The sequence below is a fragment of the Neomonachus schauinslandi genome, chromosome X (genome assembly GCF_002201575.2).
Source record: "Neomonachus schauinslandi chromosome X, ASM220157v2, whole genome shotgun sequence".
Lineage (NCBI taxonomy): Eukaryota > Metazoa > Chordata > Mammalia > Carnivora > Phocidae > Neomonachus > Neomonachus schauinslandi.
The window spans coordinates 20,897,189-20,914,833 of NC_058419.1; the positions used below are offsets into that span (position 1 = coordinate 20,897,189).

Genomic DNA, 17,645 nt, shown 5'->3' on the forward strand with positions numbered 1-17,645 from the left:
AGGGGCTGGGGCTTCCTTCTTTGCCTTTGGCACCATCTTCATGAAAAAAAGGAGGAGGCACTTCTTTTTTTAAGATTTTATTTATTTGACAGAGAGAGAGACAGCGAGAGAGGGAACACAAGCAGGGGGAGCAGCAGGCAGAGGTCTCGGAGAAGCAGGCTCCCTGCTGAGCAAGGAGCCCCATGCGGGACTCGATCCCAGGACCCTGGGATCATGACCTGAGCCGAAGGCAGACGCTTAACGACTGAGCCACCCAGGTACCCCAGGAGGAGACACTTTCTTAAGGACTGATTTCTCAGGAAAAGGGACAGGCCCGGGGTCTCAGGGCCATGCTGGGTCACAAACTGGAGGCAGACTACACAGCTTGGCCCAGGGTGATCCCTCCTCTGCCCGTGAGGGGATTTGAATCTCATCGGGAGCAAGAGGGTCATTTCACTCCTCCAGGGTCCCTGTGACTTCTCACTGGTATGCCCCTCTTGGTCTGGGCTACCCGTATGACCATCTCTGCAAACCATCCATGAGAAAGGATGGAAGTGAACTTTGGGGCCTTGGCTTTTTTTTTTTTTTTTTTTTTTTTTAATGCCTGGCAAGACATTTCTCCCATCTGACCTCCCAAATTCTCCTTTTTCAAAGCCAAGTTCAAGCCTGATCTTTCCCATGAAAACTTCCCTGACTCCCCCTTCCCACTGTCATGCCTGCTGATCTTTTAATAATAACTATAACCAACATCGATTGTATACCACGACGTACAAAGCCCTCCAGTAGCTCATATTTCTTGTGTGGTATCTCATCTGATCCTCCTACATCCCGAGGGAGGTGTTATCATCCCTACTTTACACCCAAGGAAACCAAGGTTCAGAGAGGGGAAGCAATCTACCCAAAGTCCCATAGCTCGTACGGGGCAAAGCTGGAACCCAGACCTATCAGATTCAAAGACCCCTGCTATAACCAGTACTCTCTCCTGCTCCTGACAGCTCAGCCTCCATTTACCATATGTTTTGAATTGCTCCCCAATCCCCATAAGCTCTTGAGGGTAGGGACAGTTTCTTCTAACTGGTTAATAATTAGCCTTTCTCTTTTGACCTGCACTTTACAGTTTATATAGGGCTTCTACATACTTGGTGTCATCGGATCTTTACTACATTCCTGAGACATCTGTGTTATCCTCAGTCTACAGATGAAGAGACAGAGGCTGGGATAGGTCCATGAGTTGCGCAAGGCCGCATCCAATGAATGACGACCAGTTGCTCTTTTTGCTACCCCAAGGCGCCTCTCACTTGCAAATTGGGCACCAGCTAATCCCTTCCTCCTCCCCTGGCACGATGGTGTTCTAAGCCTCATTTCTGCCCAGTTGAAAATAGCTGGGGTCAATAAAGGCCCTCATTTTATCTCTGATCCTTGGGAGCCGGAGCCGAGGCATGCAGAGTTATGCAGTTGACTTTCAGCAGGATGTGAGTGGGACTTCTCCTGTAGGCCTAGGATGGGTTACTAGGGCCTAAAGCTGAGGTCAAATGTCAGATGAGAACTGCTAAGGGACTTCCAGCAGTGGGGGGCCACCACTCCACTGCTCCCAATCCCCTCCCCTCCCCGTCTATGTAAGCAGAAAGGGGGGCATCATTGGGATCAGGAAACTTTGGACTGGTGCTGTAGCTTCTCCCTCCTGCCCACCCCCAACCAGCTAAGGGGGTTCCAAGAGAAAGCCATTAAGATTGGGGGGCCAGTGAGGAGAGGAGAATGGCATCTCATTCCTGGTGGGACATCTGCTTGCATGGCAGACTCATGGCACTTTCCTCAGGTCAAGTGGTTGCCTCAGAAGGTAGTGAGGTTTGAGCTGTTTTACCTTATACTACCCAAGAGGACTGGCCACTGGGCGAGGGGACCCTGGGAGCAGCAGGGGTGTATAAGTGTGTAAGGCATGAGGGCAGGGGGCTTGGTTGGAAGAAGTAGTGACTGAATAGCTTCTGAATAGCTTCTCCCACCTCAGGGAATTTTGAAGCCTCCAGACCCCTCCCAAGTTGGGGATAGTGACTGAAGAAAAAGAAAATCATTGTACGTCTGTAGCCCCTCGAGTTAAGACTACGATGAACCAGTTACACAGCGTGGAACACTATCCCTGAGTACCTGCCATCCATCAGACCTGCCTTCAAAGAGCTCCTGCAGCCCCTGCCTCCTTGTGGCCCCTCTGGGGTCAGGCTGGCCTGGCAGCGGGATGGAGAACAAGGTCTCAGTTTTCAGTGCTGTGCCCAGGGCCAGGGCCGGGGCGAGGCAGGTGAGGCGCCCAGGGCACGAATTGTCAGGAGGCGCTCACTGTCAGATGCTGACTCTGCACTTGCCTGGGCCCTGCAGTGGGTGAGCGCCTCCCTAAATTCTGCACCCTAGGCACCTCACCCGCCTCACCTTCATCCCAGTCCTGTTTGCAGCTGCCACGGGGCCTGGGCCGGGCCCAGGGTTTCCCTGGGATTCGCAGAACCTTTCAGGTCCACGAAGATATTCTAGGCTTGGGTACTGAGGATCTAGGGATCTGGAGCTAGCAGGGCAGCCAACTCTGACTGAGCTGGGCAGGCCCAGAACAGACCGGCTTTCCCACAGGGGAAAAGGGGGAGGGGGAAGCGCCAAGGAGGCAGCTTTCTGTACCACTCCCCAACAAGCCAAACAAAACTAAGGTAATTCTGCCCCCTGGTGTCCCCTTCTGTCACTGCTGTCACTGCCAGTGGTCCATCAAGATTTCAGGAGATTTAGAATCACTTAGGTTCATTCATTCAACCATTCATTCGTGCCTCACGCATTTATTGAGTGCCCCACTCTGGGCCAAGCGCTGTGCCGTACACTGTGGGTACAAATATGGATAGTACAGAGACCCCTCCTTGCAGGGTGCTGTAGTCTAGTGGGGCAGATAGACACACCAAGAGATCATCTTGATGCATTTATTTATTTATTTTTTATAGCACAACTTTTATATTTCAAATGGACAAAAAATTAGTATCGTTTACAGTATCTTAAGATAAATTGCCTTTGAATGGGAGCTTCCTTTCCAGTACTTTGAGGTCTACAAGATGTAACTAGAAAATGTACTACTGTGGAAAATGCTTTAATCGAATGGGGGGGGGAGGGCCTGTGGTTTCTCTTTTTGATTAATTGCTGTAACACTGTCCTTCGGGCGGCTGAGGGAGTTTCATGTTTTCTTTAGACATCGTTAGGCGCCGGACCTCTTGCAGGGCAACTTTGATGCTATATGAATTCTGCCATTTTGCTAGCACTGATATGGCTCTTGGGTCCACCACTCCATTAGAACTATTAACTCCATTCATATTAATTTTTGTTACAAATCTTACAAAGAGAGGTCCTTCTGGGTATTTAGGTCCACATTCTATTTTAAGGCTGTATATTCGGTTTTCATAAATTGTCCAAGCCCGTGGTGGCTGCCATCTTGCCCATCGCTGCCATCTTGCGTCGCTGTCGCTGGAAACCATCTTGATGCATTTAAATAAGTGCTCTGTTCAGGGTCGTTATGTGGCACAAAGAGGGACTGCTTGGCTTAGGGGAGGCAGGGGACATGGCAGGAAGAGCTTGGCGAGAAGAGGTGGGGGTTGAGTTTGCTGACTGACTTTGAGTTCTTTAGGTGGCTGAGGGAAAGGCCTTCTGGACAGAGATGGGTATATGTGAAGGCATGGGGTCACATGTAAGGACTACAGAATGTTTCATTTGCTGCAGCCGTAGTGTGCATTTGGAGGGCCAGCAGGAGACGAAGTTAAGAGCTGGCTGGTGGTCAGGCCTCAGAGGGCCTTGCGTGCCACACGGAAGGCTTCGACCTGATCCCTAAGTGATCAGGAATCCTTGAAAGGCTTTGAGCAGGGTAGTGACATTGTTAGATTTGAATTTTTGCGAGTTTATTCTGGCTGCTTTGTAGAGAATGGGTTGTAGAAGTGTAAGGCTGGGGAGGCTCTTGGGAGGGTTGCCAGATGTAGAAACAAAAGAAAACAGGATGCCCACTGAAATTGGCATTTCAGATAGACAACAAGTTTTAGTGTAAGTCTATCCCAAATATTGTATGGGCTATACTAAAATTTATTCTTTATGCACTCAAAATTCAAATTTAACTGGGCATCCCACATCTTATCTGGCAACCTTAGCTTAGAGCCATCAAGGAGAGATGATGGAGGCTTGGACTAGGACAGAGGTAGTAAAGTTGGATAGAAGTGGAAAAATTCAAAGGGTAATAGGAGATAGAAATGAAAGAACTTGGGGATGACGTGGATGAGGAAAAGTGAGAGGGAGGTGTCAAACATAACAACCAATCTCCTGTTTGGGCTGTTTGTTCTGTGTTGGGTCTTCTATCAGCACCTCACCCCAATTAACACATACTTCCTTCCTAAAACATCCCAGAGAACCTCTGAACCCAGCAGCCAAGACAGCCTCCAAACCCCTGTCCTCCCCTGCTCTGGCCAGCCTCCTGTCTGGCTCCTTTCGGTTCCACACCTGCTTGCTTCTGCATTTTGGTCTTACCCCTTGCTTGGTCCAGCTAATTGGCCAGGGTCTGGTGCCTGGAATCAAGCTAGGGCCACGTTAGGCCTCTGTTCTTTGTCTCTCTGCATCACTCTTGGCAACAGCTAGCATGAGGTGCCCAGGCCAGGCCTCTATGACTGACTAGAACAGATCCTTCCTGACAGGGAGGGAAATCCCAAACATTCCCAGAACACCACAGGGTTCCCCTAGGGGCTTTCTCACCCCCAGAAGGCTGGGGCTAGAAGATGGCCTGGTTTCTCAGAGCTTCCTGTGACCCAACAGTGCCGCTTAGTGGTCCCGTAGCACACTGCAGGCCAAGGTAAGACGGGAGACCGGTTTGCAGACCCCTGGGAGAGCTTCACATTCCTCTCTCTCCCCTGGCAGGGCACACGGGTCCTGCTTCTGCTGGTGGCCATCTGTCCGTGACACTCCTCAGCTCTTATGAATCTGAGCAACGCATCTGTTTGGTGGACCTGCTGGTAGAGAGATGGCCCAAGATGGCACCCAAAGAACTGAACAACTAGGCCTTGAGGTCTCTGTCCTTGGCTGGACTCAGGAAACCGGGCCCCAGGTTGAACTGGTCATAGTCTTCAAAATTCCCAGCCTTCCATATTTGGTAGCTACAAGCCTGGTATCTATCTAAAAGTAGCTGTGTTGGATGTCCCTCCCACACCCGCTTGTGGACATTCCCACCCAGAAAACTAGAGGGGCAGAGTGGGTCTTACAATTGGGTTCCCATGGTGGGCGTGTTGCAAGCCAGACAGTGGGCCTGGCCACTCTCCAGCGTGCCACCACCCTCTCTGGGGTTACAGCCAGTCAGAAAGAACTACCAAGTGCCCCACCTTCTCTGCCCTCCACGCCAGAGCCTGTGAGTGCGGGGCCAGAGCCACCAGTTTATGCCCCCAAGTTGGGGAGCTGAGAGACATCAGGCCTCAGATGACCCTGCGGGCTGTAGCACAAGGCTGGTCTGGAGCAATTGAAAAGATCTTCTAAGGAGACTGACTCAGGAAATGTAGCTCCCTCCCTTGCCCTCTGACTCCAGGAACTTGCCATGAGGGCCTGGGGACACCCCAGGCTGTGTTGCTGAGGCTGAGGTGATCACTGACCCACTGCTGTTGTCTCCTGCACCATCTGACTAGAGATGGTGAACCATCCCCAAGGAATGGCATTCCCCCTTAGCACGTTTTAGCCATCAGCCTTTGTTGTGGCCCCTGGGGTCCCTGGACCCTATTTTCCTGGGCCTATGACTTTGGAGAAATCTACAATTTATTATGTGCCTCATCTGTAAAATGGGAATAATAGTAATATTCCCCTCATAGGGGGCTCACCCAGGTTCAGGAGTTAATATACATAAAGTGCTTCGTTGTTTGTTGTAATTAATACTTCTCAGGGTCTGAGATTGAGCCCCCGCAAGGATATTGACACCAGCTTGGGTCCAAAGTACCTCCGACTTTCTCCCTTTCTGTTCCCCTTAGAGTCTCCGGTTGTCGACTTCAAACAGGAATTGCTTCATCTTCCAAAATGAGGACCTCTGGAGGTTCTGTGGATCAGGGCGGGTTGGGCGATTGAGGTGACCCACCGTCATGGTCATTAAGTTGTGCAGCGCCCCAGCCATCTTTCGGTAACTAACGAACAACAGTTTGCCTGACCGCCTGGCCTGACAGGGTGTGGTCTGCTTAGGGCAAGATACGCTCCTGAGGCTTCACCTTATGTGAGCCGCTAGCCTGCTCCATCCTAGACCACCTGCTTTAGCCCCATTTCCTGGCTGGCTCTGAGAGATACACATTTGAGAAGCCCAAGGTGGGTGCCTTCTGTCCAGCCAAGGGCTCCACCTGCTGCAGACCAGCTCCATGATACCCAAATTCCTTGAAGTCTCTGAGTCCCACAAGGTGTGCAACCCGACCATCCTGCCAGCGGCCTCCTCGGGCAGGGGAGAAGTTTCTCAGTCCCTGATTGAGGGGCATTTGCCTTGTTTAAATGTAAGCTTTGGATCCAGCTCTATTTTCTTCTGAATGTCTACCTGGTTGACCCAACATGGCTTGTTGAAGAGTAAACACTAGAATCACACCCAGCACAGTGAGCTGCTCACACAGGGAGAAGCACATAGGGATGGTGACTGAGGGAACAGCAGATTCACGATCCCCATGTAGGTCCTGATCTTTTTAGCTATGTGCTCATGGAGTGGTAGGAGACTGAAATCCCTACACTGAATCATTTTTTAATCTCTTTTTTTGTTCTGAGTATATATACATAAATTCCTAAAAGTTAAATGCTACATGATATGTACTTACTATCAAGGCCAACCTCCAGGTTTGTGGGTGCTCTGTTAAGGAGCCCCAGCCTCCAGGGATGGGAGGCTCATACCACCACAGTCTGGATCAGGGGTCAGCAACTTTTTCTGTAAAGGACCAGATAGTAAATATGTTAGACTTTGCAGGCCATATGGTCTCTGTTGCAACCACTCAACGCTGCTTTTGCCATGCAAAAGCAGCCATCGACCACATGTAAAGAAATAAGCATGGCTGTGTTCCAATAAACTTTATTTACAAAAACAGATGGTGGGCCATAGTTTGCCAACCCCCGAGAGCAACTGAGACATAATTCTACAAGATCTGACCAGAGGCATATTACACATGATTTACACAGGAGAGTGCCATATACAATGGAATATTATGCAGCCATCAAAAGGAATGATCTTGCCATTTGCAACGACGTGGATGGATCTGGAGGGTATTATGCTAAGCAAAATAAGTCAATCAGAGACAGACATGTATCATATGACCTCACTGATATGAGGAATTCTTAATCTCAGGAAACAAACTGAGGGTTGCTGGAGTGGGAGGGGGTGGGAGGGATGGGGTGGCTGGGTGATAGACATTGGGGAGGGTATGTGCTATGGTGAGCGCTGTGAACTGTGGAAGACTGTTGAATCACAGACCTGTACCTCTGAAACAAATAATACCTTATATTTAAAAAAACAACAACAACATAGGGTCATCGAAAGTCTTCATGGACATCTTAAATGAAGCCTTTCTGGCTGGGTAGGTGGGCAAGGCATCTGGCTTATGTTCCTCAATAGTATGTTCTGTGCCCACCCTCAGAGAGCAGACCAACCTGGCATTCTAGATCTCCTAGATTATCACTGGATTAAGTCTAAATCTCAACCAAGGCCACTTCACATAGGTTGGTCCCTTGCCTGCACCAAGCCATTTGTGTTAGCTCACTGGCTGATGCCAAGCACACCACCAGCCAACCCTGGGCCACCCCTTGCCCTGCCTAAGGAGAGAAAGGACATGAGGATTGCCAGGGTGGGATGGTGCCACCATTCATTGAAAACACAGGAAGAGAAGGAGGTTTATGGAGGTAGAGTTTGGTTTGGGATGTGTTGAGTTTAAGATGGCTGTGGGACATCCAAATGGAGATACCCAGCAGGTGGTTTCACACAGGCATTTGATTTACCTGAATTCAAGTCTACTCATGCTGCCAAAGAAAGAAAAGATGATAATGGAAAGTATTCTAGTGATTCCACCTGTCCTTTGGCCAGCTGAGTCTGGACTCTGGAATGAATGTGAGACAAAGAAGTGGGTCTGCCACTCCTTCAGTGAGTCCCAGTTCTTCCATGCCTGTCATGGTATGGCCATCTGTCTGGGCTGATATGGGTCATGTATTTAAAGCTGATATTGTGGGGTGCCTGGCCAGCTCAGTCGGTAGAGCATGCGATTCTTGATCTTGGGGTTTATAAATTCGAGCACCATATTGGGTGGAAAGATTATGTAAAAATAAAATCTTTATCAAAAAATAAAGCTATTCTTGGTGTGTGTGTGTGTGTGTGTGACATGCTTCCTGGGAGCATTATTTCACTTTTGGGGTATTTAAGGGATTTTTCTGGGTATATTCCATTTTTGCCTGAAGTAATTGCCTGTGGACTATCCTGAATGGCATGTGATACCACTGTAAATGTGTCTGAAGTAGAAGGTGGCGGGGAAGGACACTGCTTCAGAATTTGGGGATTCACTAGCGGATAGGTGGCAACAGCAGACAGAAGAGTGATGGGATTTACGGAGCAAGAATATAGAGTAAGAAGAGAAGTGGCCCAAGCCCGAGGCCTAGGACCTAGGATGTGCTGTCCTTTAGAGATAGGACCAGGGAGGATGATGAGCCTGCAGTGGAGCCTGCCACAGAATGGTGGGTGAAGTGGGAGAGAAACCAGGAGGAGTTTGGGTCCTGGCAGCCTGGTGGAGGGAGTGTTCCAGAAGTGGGGAAGTGGTACTGAGAAGTTAGAGAAGGTGAGGGTTAAGAAATGACCTTTGGCTTTGGAAACATGGTGGTTACTGGTGACCTTGATGAGAGTGGCATCAGAGGGAAGGGCCAGAGAGGGTCAAGGGGTGAGTGGAGGTGAGGAAGTGGGGACAGTAAGTGGAGACAACTCTTTTAAGTGTGGCTGTTGGGGACAGATTGTTAGAGCGGGAAGACTTCTCTCCATCAGCCATCACTCCTTTATACCAGGGCATACAGTCCTGGGGAGGAGCAAAGGAAATACCTCCATTTTCTGCCATCATCTCATTTTTCCTAGAACCTTGCCCCAAAGAGCCTAGTTTTCGAGGGCTGCCATAACAAAGTACCACAGACTGGGTGGCTTAAGCAACAGACATTTATTCTCTCACAGTTCTAGAAGCCAGAAGTTCAAGATCAAGGTTGGCAGGGTTGGTTCCTTCAGAGGGATGCAAGGGCGACTCTGTTCCAGTCCTCTCCCATAGCTTCTGGTCATTTGCTGGAAGTCTGTGGTATCGCTTGGCTTGTAGATTCATCACTCAGATCTCTACCTTCATCTTCACATGACATTCTCCCTGTGTGTCTCTGGGTCGAAATTTCCCCTTTTTATAAGGACATCAGTCATACAGGATTAAGGCCCACCCTACTCCAAAATAACCTCGTTTTACTTGACTGATTACATCTGCAATGTTTTTATTTCCAAATAAGGTCACAATGACAGGTACTGGAGGTTAGGACTCTAACATACGAATTTTTGTGTGGGGGAGCACAATTCAACGTATAAAAAGCCTTTTGGTCTCCTCTCTTTCCACTTCCTCTCCATTGTCTGGCCAGGGATTATTCTCTTCCTTCCTGTTCACATCTGTGCCCCCCACCCCTCTTCTATCTCCTCATCACCTCCATCCCTCCTTACCCCTCTCTGGAGAAGATCTAATTCATCAACTTTCTGCAACCAGATGACCTCCCACCCTTGTTGAAACTTTCTAAATAACTGGCAACATTGAGGGATGGTGAAGGAAGCGAGAGAGGAAAATGATCTTTAACCCCACCTGTTTTCAGGGAGATGGGGCTGAAAGCTCCATGGCCTTTAGATAATGTCTGAAAAATTGTTGTTTTTGCTGACTTTTGAGGCCGTAAGTAAGAGACTGTAAGGAGAAGAGTCCATAAAATTCCTCAAAATAGAAAGAAATTATCATGAAACTGGAAAAGTAACTGCAGCTTCAAATACCCGTTTTACAACTGGGAGCGCTCTCCTCTGCCACCTACCGGCCACAGGCACAATCAGTAAATGATTCTTGCCCCTCGGAACCAGGGTCACCATTGGAGATAGAGGAGTGGCCCATGGTCACCAAATGGCCCTTGCAAGTGTGCTTTGTGTCAGGATGTGGCTTAGAGCCTCATGCCCCGGGGAGCTGCGAGGCTGGCTGGAGGGCCCCGAGGCTGCCTGACGGCGTGCTGGTCTGACGTGCCAGAAGCTAGAAGAAAAGAAGCTTGCAGATGCTAGGGACAGAGCAGGCCTGGGATGTGAGGAAGTGGTGTGGAGTGGGCCGGGCTCTGTGCCCGAGAGGCCCTCTCCAGCCGCCTACAAGCCTGAGCGGGACACTGTGTCCGTTCATTCCAACACACAGACGTTTCTTTCTCTTATGAAATAATGTTTTCTTTAATCTTTTTTCTGCTATAAAAAGTAATGGATGCTCATTGTAAAACATTTAGAGAAGCAGGCAAATATGAAGGTAAAAAAATGATTTAGGTTGGCATCGCAGGGTGCTTTGGGGGGCTTCACCATAATCTCCATCAGCACCCCCAAAGTCACCCCAAATATATATGCAGTTTAAGGAAAAACTCCGCTTGTTATGCAAATACAGCTTGCAGTTTCAAGACAAAGTGACTAGCCTCCTTCTGAATGGCTTCGAAACCTTCCTTTATAGACATTCTGGAACAACCGCTGCCCACAATGCCACCACCCAGGAGTGACTGCTATTTACAGAATGGAGCATCGACTTCCACTATTTTTGTGCCTATGGATTATCTTTTTTAAATTTTACTTTTTATTGAGGTATAACTGATATATAACATTATATCAGTTTCCGGTGTACAACATAATTCAATATTTGTATATATTGTGAAATGATCACAGTAAGTCTAGTTAACATCCATTACCACAGAATTACACATTTTTTTCTTGTGAGGGGAACTTTTAAGATCTACTCTCTTAGTGTGGCAAACCATAAGAGACTCTTAGCGATAGAGAACAAGCTGAAGGTTGCCGGAGGGGGAGGTGGGGGGGGCTGGGCTAAATGGGTGATGGGCATTAAGGAGGGCACTTGTGATGAGCACTGGGTGTTGTATGTAAGCGATGAATCCCTAAATTCTACTCCTGAAACCAATATTACATTATATGTTAACTAACTTCAATTTAAATAAAAACTTGGTAAAAAAAAAAAAACTACTCTCTTAGCAACTTTCAAATATATGAAACAGTATTATTGATTATATTCACCATGCTATACATCACATGTTTTATCTTTATGTATTATATCTGATTTCTTAAATTTAGGGACATTTGGTACATACCTACTTAGAAGCCTGCTTTTCTGCTCAGTGTTACCTCTTAGCATTTTCCCTGTCTCCATTCCTCAGCAACATTATTTGTAAAGGTTGTATGATATTTTATCCATAAAATATGTATCATGTTTACCCATCTTCTGGTTCGGAAGGGTACGTAGATTGTTGCCAGGTTTTTGCTCTAATGAATAATGCTAGGATGACCCTGTGTGGACTTACCCCTTTGTGCTCCTCTAGGGTCATTTCCTAGAAGCAAAATTGTTACTATGAATGTTTCTAGGCTCTCAATACATGACCCTACTGTTTCTAGGAAGGTGACACTCATTTACCCTTTGACAAGCAGCAGACACGCATGTTTTGCCTGGCCTCTGCCAACACTGGAGTTGTAGATGACACAGATTATTGGGTGCCAGACTTTAGGCCAGGTGCTGGGGATACCACGGTCAGGGAAATAAACCCTGGTCTCTGCCTCCACAGTTCCTGACCCAGTGGGAGACCGGCCTGATCCCATAATGAACGTGTAAATACACACTGTGATGATGCTCTGGGAGAGAGCACAGCATGGGAGGAGTTGGCTCTGTGGAGAGAGGGAGCTGAGAGCAGGCAAGGAACAAGTCCTTGTGTAGCTGAAGCAGAGAGAATGCGGGTGGCAGGATGTGGGAGGAGGCTGGAGTCAGCAGCACTCAGACCTGCAGGGCCTTGTGGGTCCTAATTCTGGGAAGCCAGCAAATGGCTTTAAACAGAGGGGTGTTGTGATTAAATTTACCTTTTGAGAATCACTTAAAAAATTTTTTTTTAATTCTTAAAATTGTGGTAAAAAAGTAACACAATTTATCACTGTAGTCATTTTTAAGTGTATGATTCAGTAGTGTGAAATATATTCATATTGTTGTGCAACAGATCCCCAAAATGTTTCCATCTTGCAAAACCAAAACTCTAGACCCATTAAACAACAACTTCCCATTTCTCCCTTCCCCCAGCCCCTGGTAACCACCATCTACTTGCCTGCCATCTATAAATTTGACAATGCTAGGTACCTCATAGAAGTGGGATCATACAGTACTTGTCTTTTTATGCCTGGCTTATTTCACTGAGCGTAATGTCCTCAAGGCTCTTCCATGCTATAACATGTCAGAATTTCCTTCATTTTTAAGGTTGAATAATATTCCACTGCATGCAGATACCACATTTTGTTTCTCCATTCATCCATCAATGGACACTTGGGCTGGTTCCACATTTTAGTTATTGTGAATAATACTGATATGAAAGTGGGTGTGCAAATATCTGTTCAAATCCCTGTTTTCAATTCTTTTGGATCTTATACCCAGAAATGTGATTGATGGATCATATGGTAGTTCTATTTTTAATTTTTTGAGGAACCTTGAGAATCACTTTTAAAACGCGAATTTAGCAAGGCTGATTTTGTTGGCTACAAAACAATAGAAAATAGTACTGGATGGCCGTTAAAAGCTATTAACTTCTTGGACGACATTAATATAATTTACTAAGTACACTGTACACACCCACAACGAACTCCTCTAATGTTAATAGAGTTCAGTATGAATAATTAAATGTATTCACATTTCAGAAACACCTATTATATACAGACTTGTCTTTAAGTGCTTTGAAGGACAATCTTTATTTATTAACCAAATATCGTTGAGCACTTACTCTGTCCGAGGCATTGTGGGGAAATCCAAAATATGCCCAGCTTGGTTCCCACTCGCATGATGCTTCTAGTCCCAGATGGGCAACAACACTTTTTTTGTGTGTGGTATGTTAAAATAGTGGTACAAAGGGAAGGTTCTAAGAGTTCAGAGGAAGTGGGAGTTGTAGGAAAAGACTTCCTGGAGGAGGTGACATTTGGGTTTGATAGGGTTTGGGCAGGTGGAGTGGCAGGGGCTAGAGAGTTCCAAGTGGCTGACACAGACTGAGCCCAAGTGGAGTGTACGTGAGTTTAGGGAAGGTAAGGGCATGACAAGGTCAAGAGTGGGAGTTTTGGCCAGAGAGGTGGGCAGAAGAGACTAAGGAGAGCTTTAATTCCAAGCTGAAGAACTGGAACTTCTATGGTAAGTGGAGCCTCGGGACTCTGAGGGGTTTTGATGAGGTTAACCACATCAAAGCAGAGCACTAGGATTAGTCTGGCAGTGATGTGTGTAGAATAAACTGAAAGGGAGCGGAAAAATTAGTCAGAAAGGGGTTAAACAGGACACGCCAGGCCTGAGGTAATGAGTGTTTGAATTTGGTGGTGGGGCGAGGGAAGTGGACAGTGCAAAGGGGGGTCAGACGGACGAGACTGAACAACCTGACTTTGGCCCCCTAAGAATGTCCCATCACACCTTTTCTCCCCTCCCCTCCCTCTTCCTTTCTTCCCTCTTTCTTTTTTCCCTCCTTCCCTCTCTCCTTTTCCTTCCCTCTTTTCTTCCTCCTTCTTTATAAAAAATATTATGTATGTCTTATGATGACCAGTTCTACTCATTTTGGTTTCCTTCAGAACGTTGCACAGTGGCCCACACTTAGCAGGTGCTCCATAAATATTTGTTGAATTGCAATTGGTGACTGATTAGAAGTGGGGCAGGGACCAAAAATAATCAAAGGTTCAAGCCTGGCTGAAGGGAGAGAGGAATTTGCCAGGAGAAGTTGGTCAGGGTCAGAGTCAGGTTAATCTGAGCTTCTGGCAGGTCATGAAATCTTGGGATACAGCTTCAAGAGAGATTTCAAGGAGCATCCCCATTTTCATCCCCACTCCAGCTGGGGAGATACTGGCTATATGTAAAAGCACAAATTTTGGTCTGGGGTCATATTCTGGTCTGCCACTAGTCAAGTACCAAGCTCAGTAGCCTCTCTGGGCCGGTTTTATCTACTTATGAAAGGTGGATAAAGTAGTACTTAATAAAGTGGTTGTCAAGGCTGAAAGTGAGGTCAAATGTATTAGTACAGCACCTGGAGTAAATGATAGCTGTAGTTGTTAGTGACTATTACTATTATTAAGATAAGGAGAAGCAAAAATCATGAAGTTCCAGTGAAGTCATCCAGGGCTTCCTGTTGCCTGTAGTATAAAATGCAGCCTCTGGGCGCCTGGGTGGCTCAGTCGTTAAGCATCTGCCTTCGGCTCAGGTTATGATCCTAGGGTCCTGGGATCGAGTCCCACATCGGGCTCCCTGCTCCGCGGGAAGCCTGCTTCTCCCTCTCCCACTTACCCTGCTTGTGTTCTCTCTCTCACTGTCTCTCTCTCTGTCAAATAAATAAATAAAATCTTTAAAAATAATAAAATAAAATAAAAGGCAGCCTCCTTCCCCAGGCTCCACAGGCCCTGCCCACCTCTCATCCAGCACCCCTACCTCCACCCCACTGTTTTCCGCCTCTCTCCCGAACACAGCAAGCTGCTTTTGCTGCCTTAAGGTCTTTGCATTTGCTCTTTCCTTTGCTTGGAATGTTCTTTGCCAGATCTTGTATAGCTGGCTTTTTTGGGGGGCAGGAGCATATATACTGTGTAATCATCATTCAAATCAAGGTATGGGACCTTCTGGCCTCCTGAGATTTAGGTCTTAGCAACCATCACCTCCTCAAAGCAACCTTCCCTGACCAAGTCTGCTTGCTGTGCCCTCTGGCATGTCACCCTGCTTTATTCTCTCCAGAGCATTTGTCATGCTCTCTAGTTACCTTGTGCACTATTTCTGTCTGCTTACCCCATCCCACCCCACCCTCCTAGTGAAAGCACCGTGGCGGCTATATCATCAGCACCTTGAACAGCGCCCGGCATACAGGAGGCCTCGATAAACACTTGTTGAGTGAATGGCTGATATTGAAGATGCAAGGTAGGGGGTGGGGTGGGGTGGTGGTGATGAATGATGGCAACAAGTCCAGTGAGGATGGGAAGAGATGGACTCCAAGCACAGTTGGAAGAGTTAGCCTAGGCAAGAAGGAAGACCACTTATTTCTGACACAGGTGGGAAGGGGGAGGGGTGAGGTAAAGCTGTGACATTTTGATTTGCAGAGCAAGGCTTTGAGGGCTGCTTCAGCTAACCACTTTGATATTTTCACAAAGTAAAGGGTGTGGCCACCTGCTGAGAGGGGAAGGGCTGAGGAAGAGAGGTCTGGGCCTTGAGGCCAGTGGAAGGTTTTGGAGTCATTATACTAGCTGCCATTTATTTAGTACTTATGCAGTGGGCACAGTTCCCGGCCCTTGAAATGTACTAGCTGATACCATCTCATGATTATCCTATGAGGAAAGATACTATTATTACTTCCATTTTAAGATGGGGTAACTGGGGCGCCTGGGTGGCTCAGTTGGTTGAGCGTCTGACTCTTGATTTCAGCTCAGGTCGTGATCTCAGGCTTTTGAGATCAAGCCCCGTGCTGGGCTCCATGCTCAGCACAGAGTCTCCTTGGGATTCTCGCTCTCCCTCTATCCCCTCCCCCTGCTCACTCGCTCGTTCAAATGAATAAACAAACAAACAAACAAACAAAATGTGGTAAATGAGGCCTAGAGAGGTCAATCTACTTTTGCCTAAGGTTGGACATCTAAAAGTGGTAGAGCTGGGATTTGAATCCAGGCAATCCGGCTGTTGGAGCCTATGCAAAGAACCACAGCAATTTCCTGCCTCTCAGTCCCTGAGGCGCAAGTCTATGAAGGGTCAGCAAGACAGGAAGAGGAGGACTGAGGAATGAATGATATATGCAGTCCTAGGAGCAGTCAGCCAGCTACCAGGCTATGCCAGGAAGCCCTGGAATGGAAGCAAAGAAAATGAATGGAATGGAGGTGCTGGGGGTGGTGGTGACTTTGTTAGGCTTGGCAAAGATGGCAGCTGAGCTATTCTAAAGTGCACAAGAGAGGTGGTTTCTGGATAGAGGAAAGTGGCATGTGCAAAGGCCCTGAGGTGGGAAAGAGCTTAGCTAATTGGGAGGAGTGAAAGGATAGTGTCAGAGTGCATTGGTGGGGGCAGGGGAGCATTACTGGTGAGCATTCAAACATTCTAAGGTGGGATGTAGGCACTGGTATTTTTTAAAACCCTGGGTTCTGTGGCCAGGGTTAAGAACCACTGATTTAGGGGCGCCTGGGTGGCTCAGGTTGTTAAGGGTCTGCCTTCGGCTCAGGTCATGATCCCAGAGTCCTGGGATCAAGCCCCGCGTCGGGCTCCCTGCTCAGCGGGAAGCCTGCTTCTCCCTCTCCCACTCCCCCTGCTTATGTTCCCTCTCTAGCTCTCTGTGTCAAATAAATAAATAAAATCTTTAAAAAAAAAAAAGAACCACTGATTTAGACCAGTTTCCAGGTGATAATCATTTGGGGCCCACACTTTGAGAAACATGCCCTAGATGACTCTAGTGAGTAGCCAGGGTTGAGAAGCACTCATCTAGATTGAAGAAGGGGAATTGAGCGGCACAAAACCACGGCTTCAAAGTGTGATCGAAGAAAAGGCAAGCCCCTCTTCACCTGGGGGCCTGGGGTATGGGAGCAGCTTCCACAGGACAGACAAGGGAGAAGGTAAGTAGCATTGGCTGAGTAAGAACCAATTCAGGTAGGAGCAGCAAAGGTGGAAACTAGAGGGGGGATTTATCTACAAAGCAGAGAGAGAAAGAAGGGCCAGGAACCAGGCACCCAGGGCAGGGCAGGAAAGAGCAAAAGGAGGCGCCTGGGGGGATGGGCAGAACGGCAGGTGTGGTTCCTGAGGCTCAACAACAGCCAGGTGTCACATGCTGGTGACGGTAGCTCATTATTCATCCTTTAATTTACACCTCACCCCTACTCCCCAAACATGTGCAGCAGAAGGCTGAAATACACAAGTATAGAAGGGGGCACTGTGGGGGGCGCCTGGGTGACTCAGATGGTTAAGCGTCTGCCTTCGGCTTGGGTCGTGATCCCAGGGTCCTGGGATCGAGCCCCATGTCCGGCTCCTGGCTCTGCGGGGAGCCTGCTTCTCCCTCTCCCTCTGCCTCTCCTCCAGCTCATGCTCTCTCTCTCTCTGTATCTCTGTGTCTCGAATGAGTAAATAAAATCTTTAAAAAAAAAAAAAAAGAAGGGGGCACTGTGGTGTGTCTGTGGTGGGCAGGGGGGAGGAAGGCAGTGGAGTAGGCTGAGCGTGGGGTCTGACTGTATCTAGTTGACAAGGTTAACATCAAATGAAAGCCAGAAAGCCTTTGGCAGTGTGAGAGAATCAGTGAAATACAGGGGAGAGCTAAGGGGCGCAGGGCATAGGTTAACATCTATGCAGCACCCACTGCGTGCCAGGTACCGTGCCTGCCACGTTGTTTCTTTCTCATTTAATAATGCAGGGCCTGGTAGGCCATGGGAAGTTTGGAGTTTC

The 17,645-nt window shown here is 47.8% G+C and overlaps 1 protein-coding gene across 1 annotated transcript; it reads right to left on the reverse strand.

Moving 5' to 3' along the window:
• Nucleotides 1–3,131: 3,131 nt before the first annotated feature.
• Nucleotides 3,132–3,470, reverse strand: LOC110576062 (ubiquitin-conjugating enzyme E2 variant 1-like). The gene has a single exon (XM_044911924.1). It carries the CDS (start codon nt 3,468–3,470, stop codon nt 3,132–3,134), a length of 339 nt encoding a protein of 112 aa, XP_044767859.1.
• Nucleotides 3,471–17,645: the final 14,175 nt, after the last annotated feature.

Excerpts from the sequence above, each read along its gene's own strand:
- LOC110576062 (XM_044911924.1), bottom strand. The coding sequence starts at position 3,470 with ATGGTTTCCAGCGACAGCGACGCAAGATGGCAGCGATGGGCAAGATGG.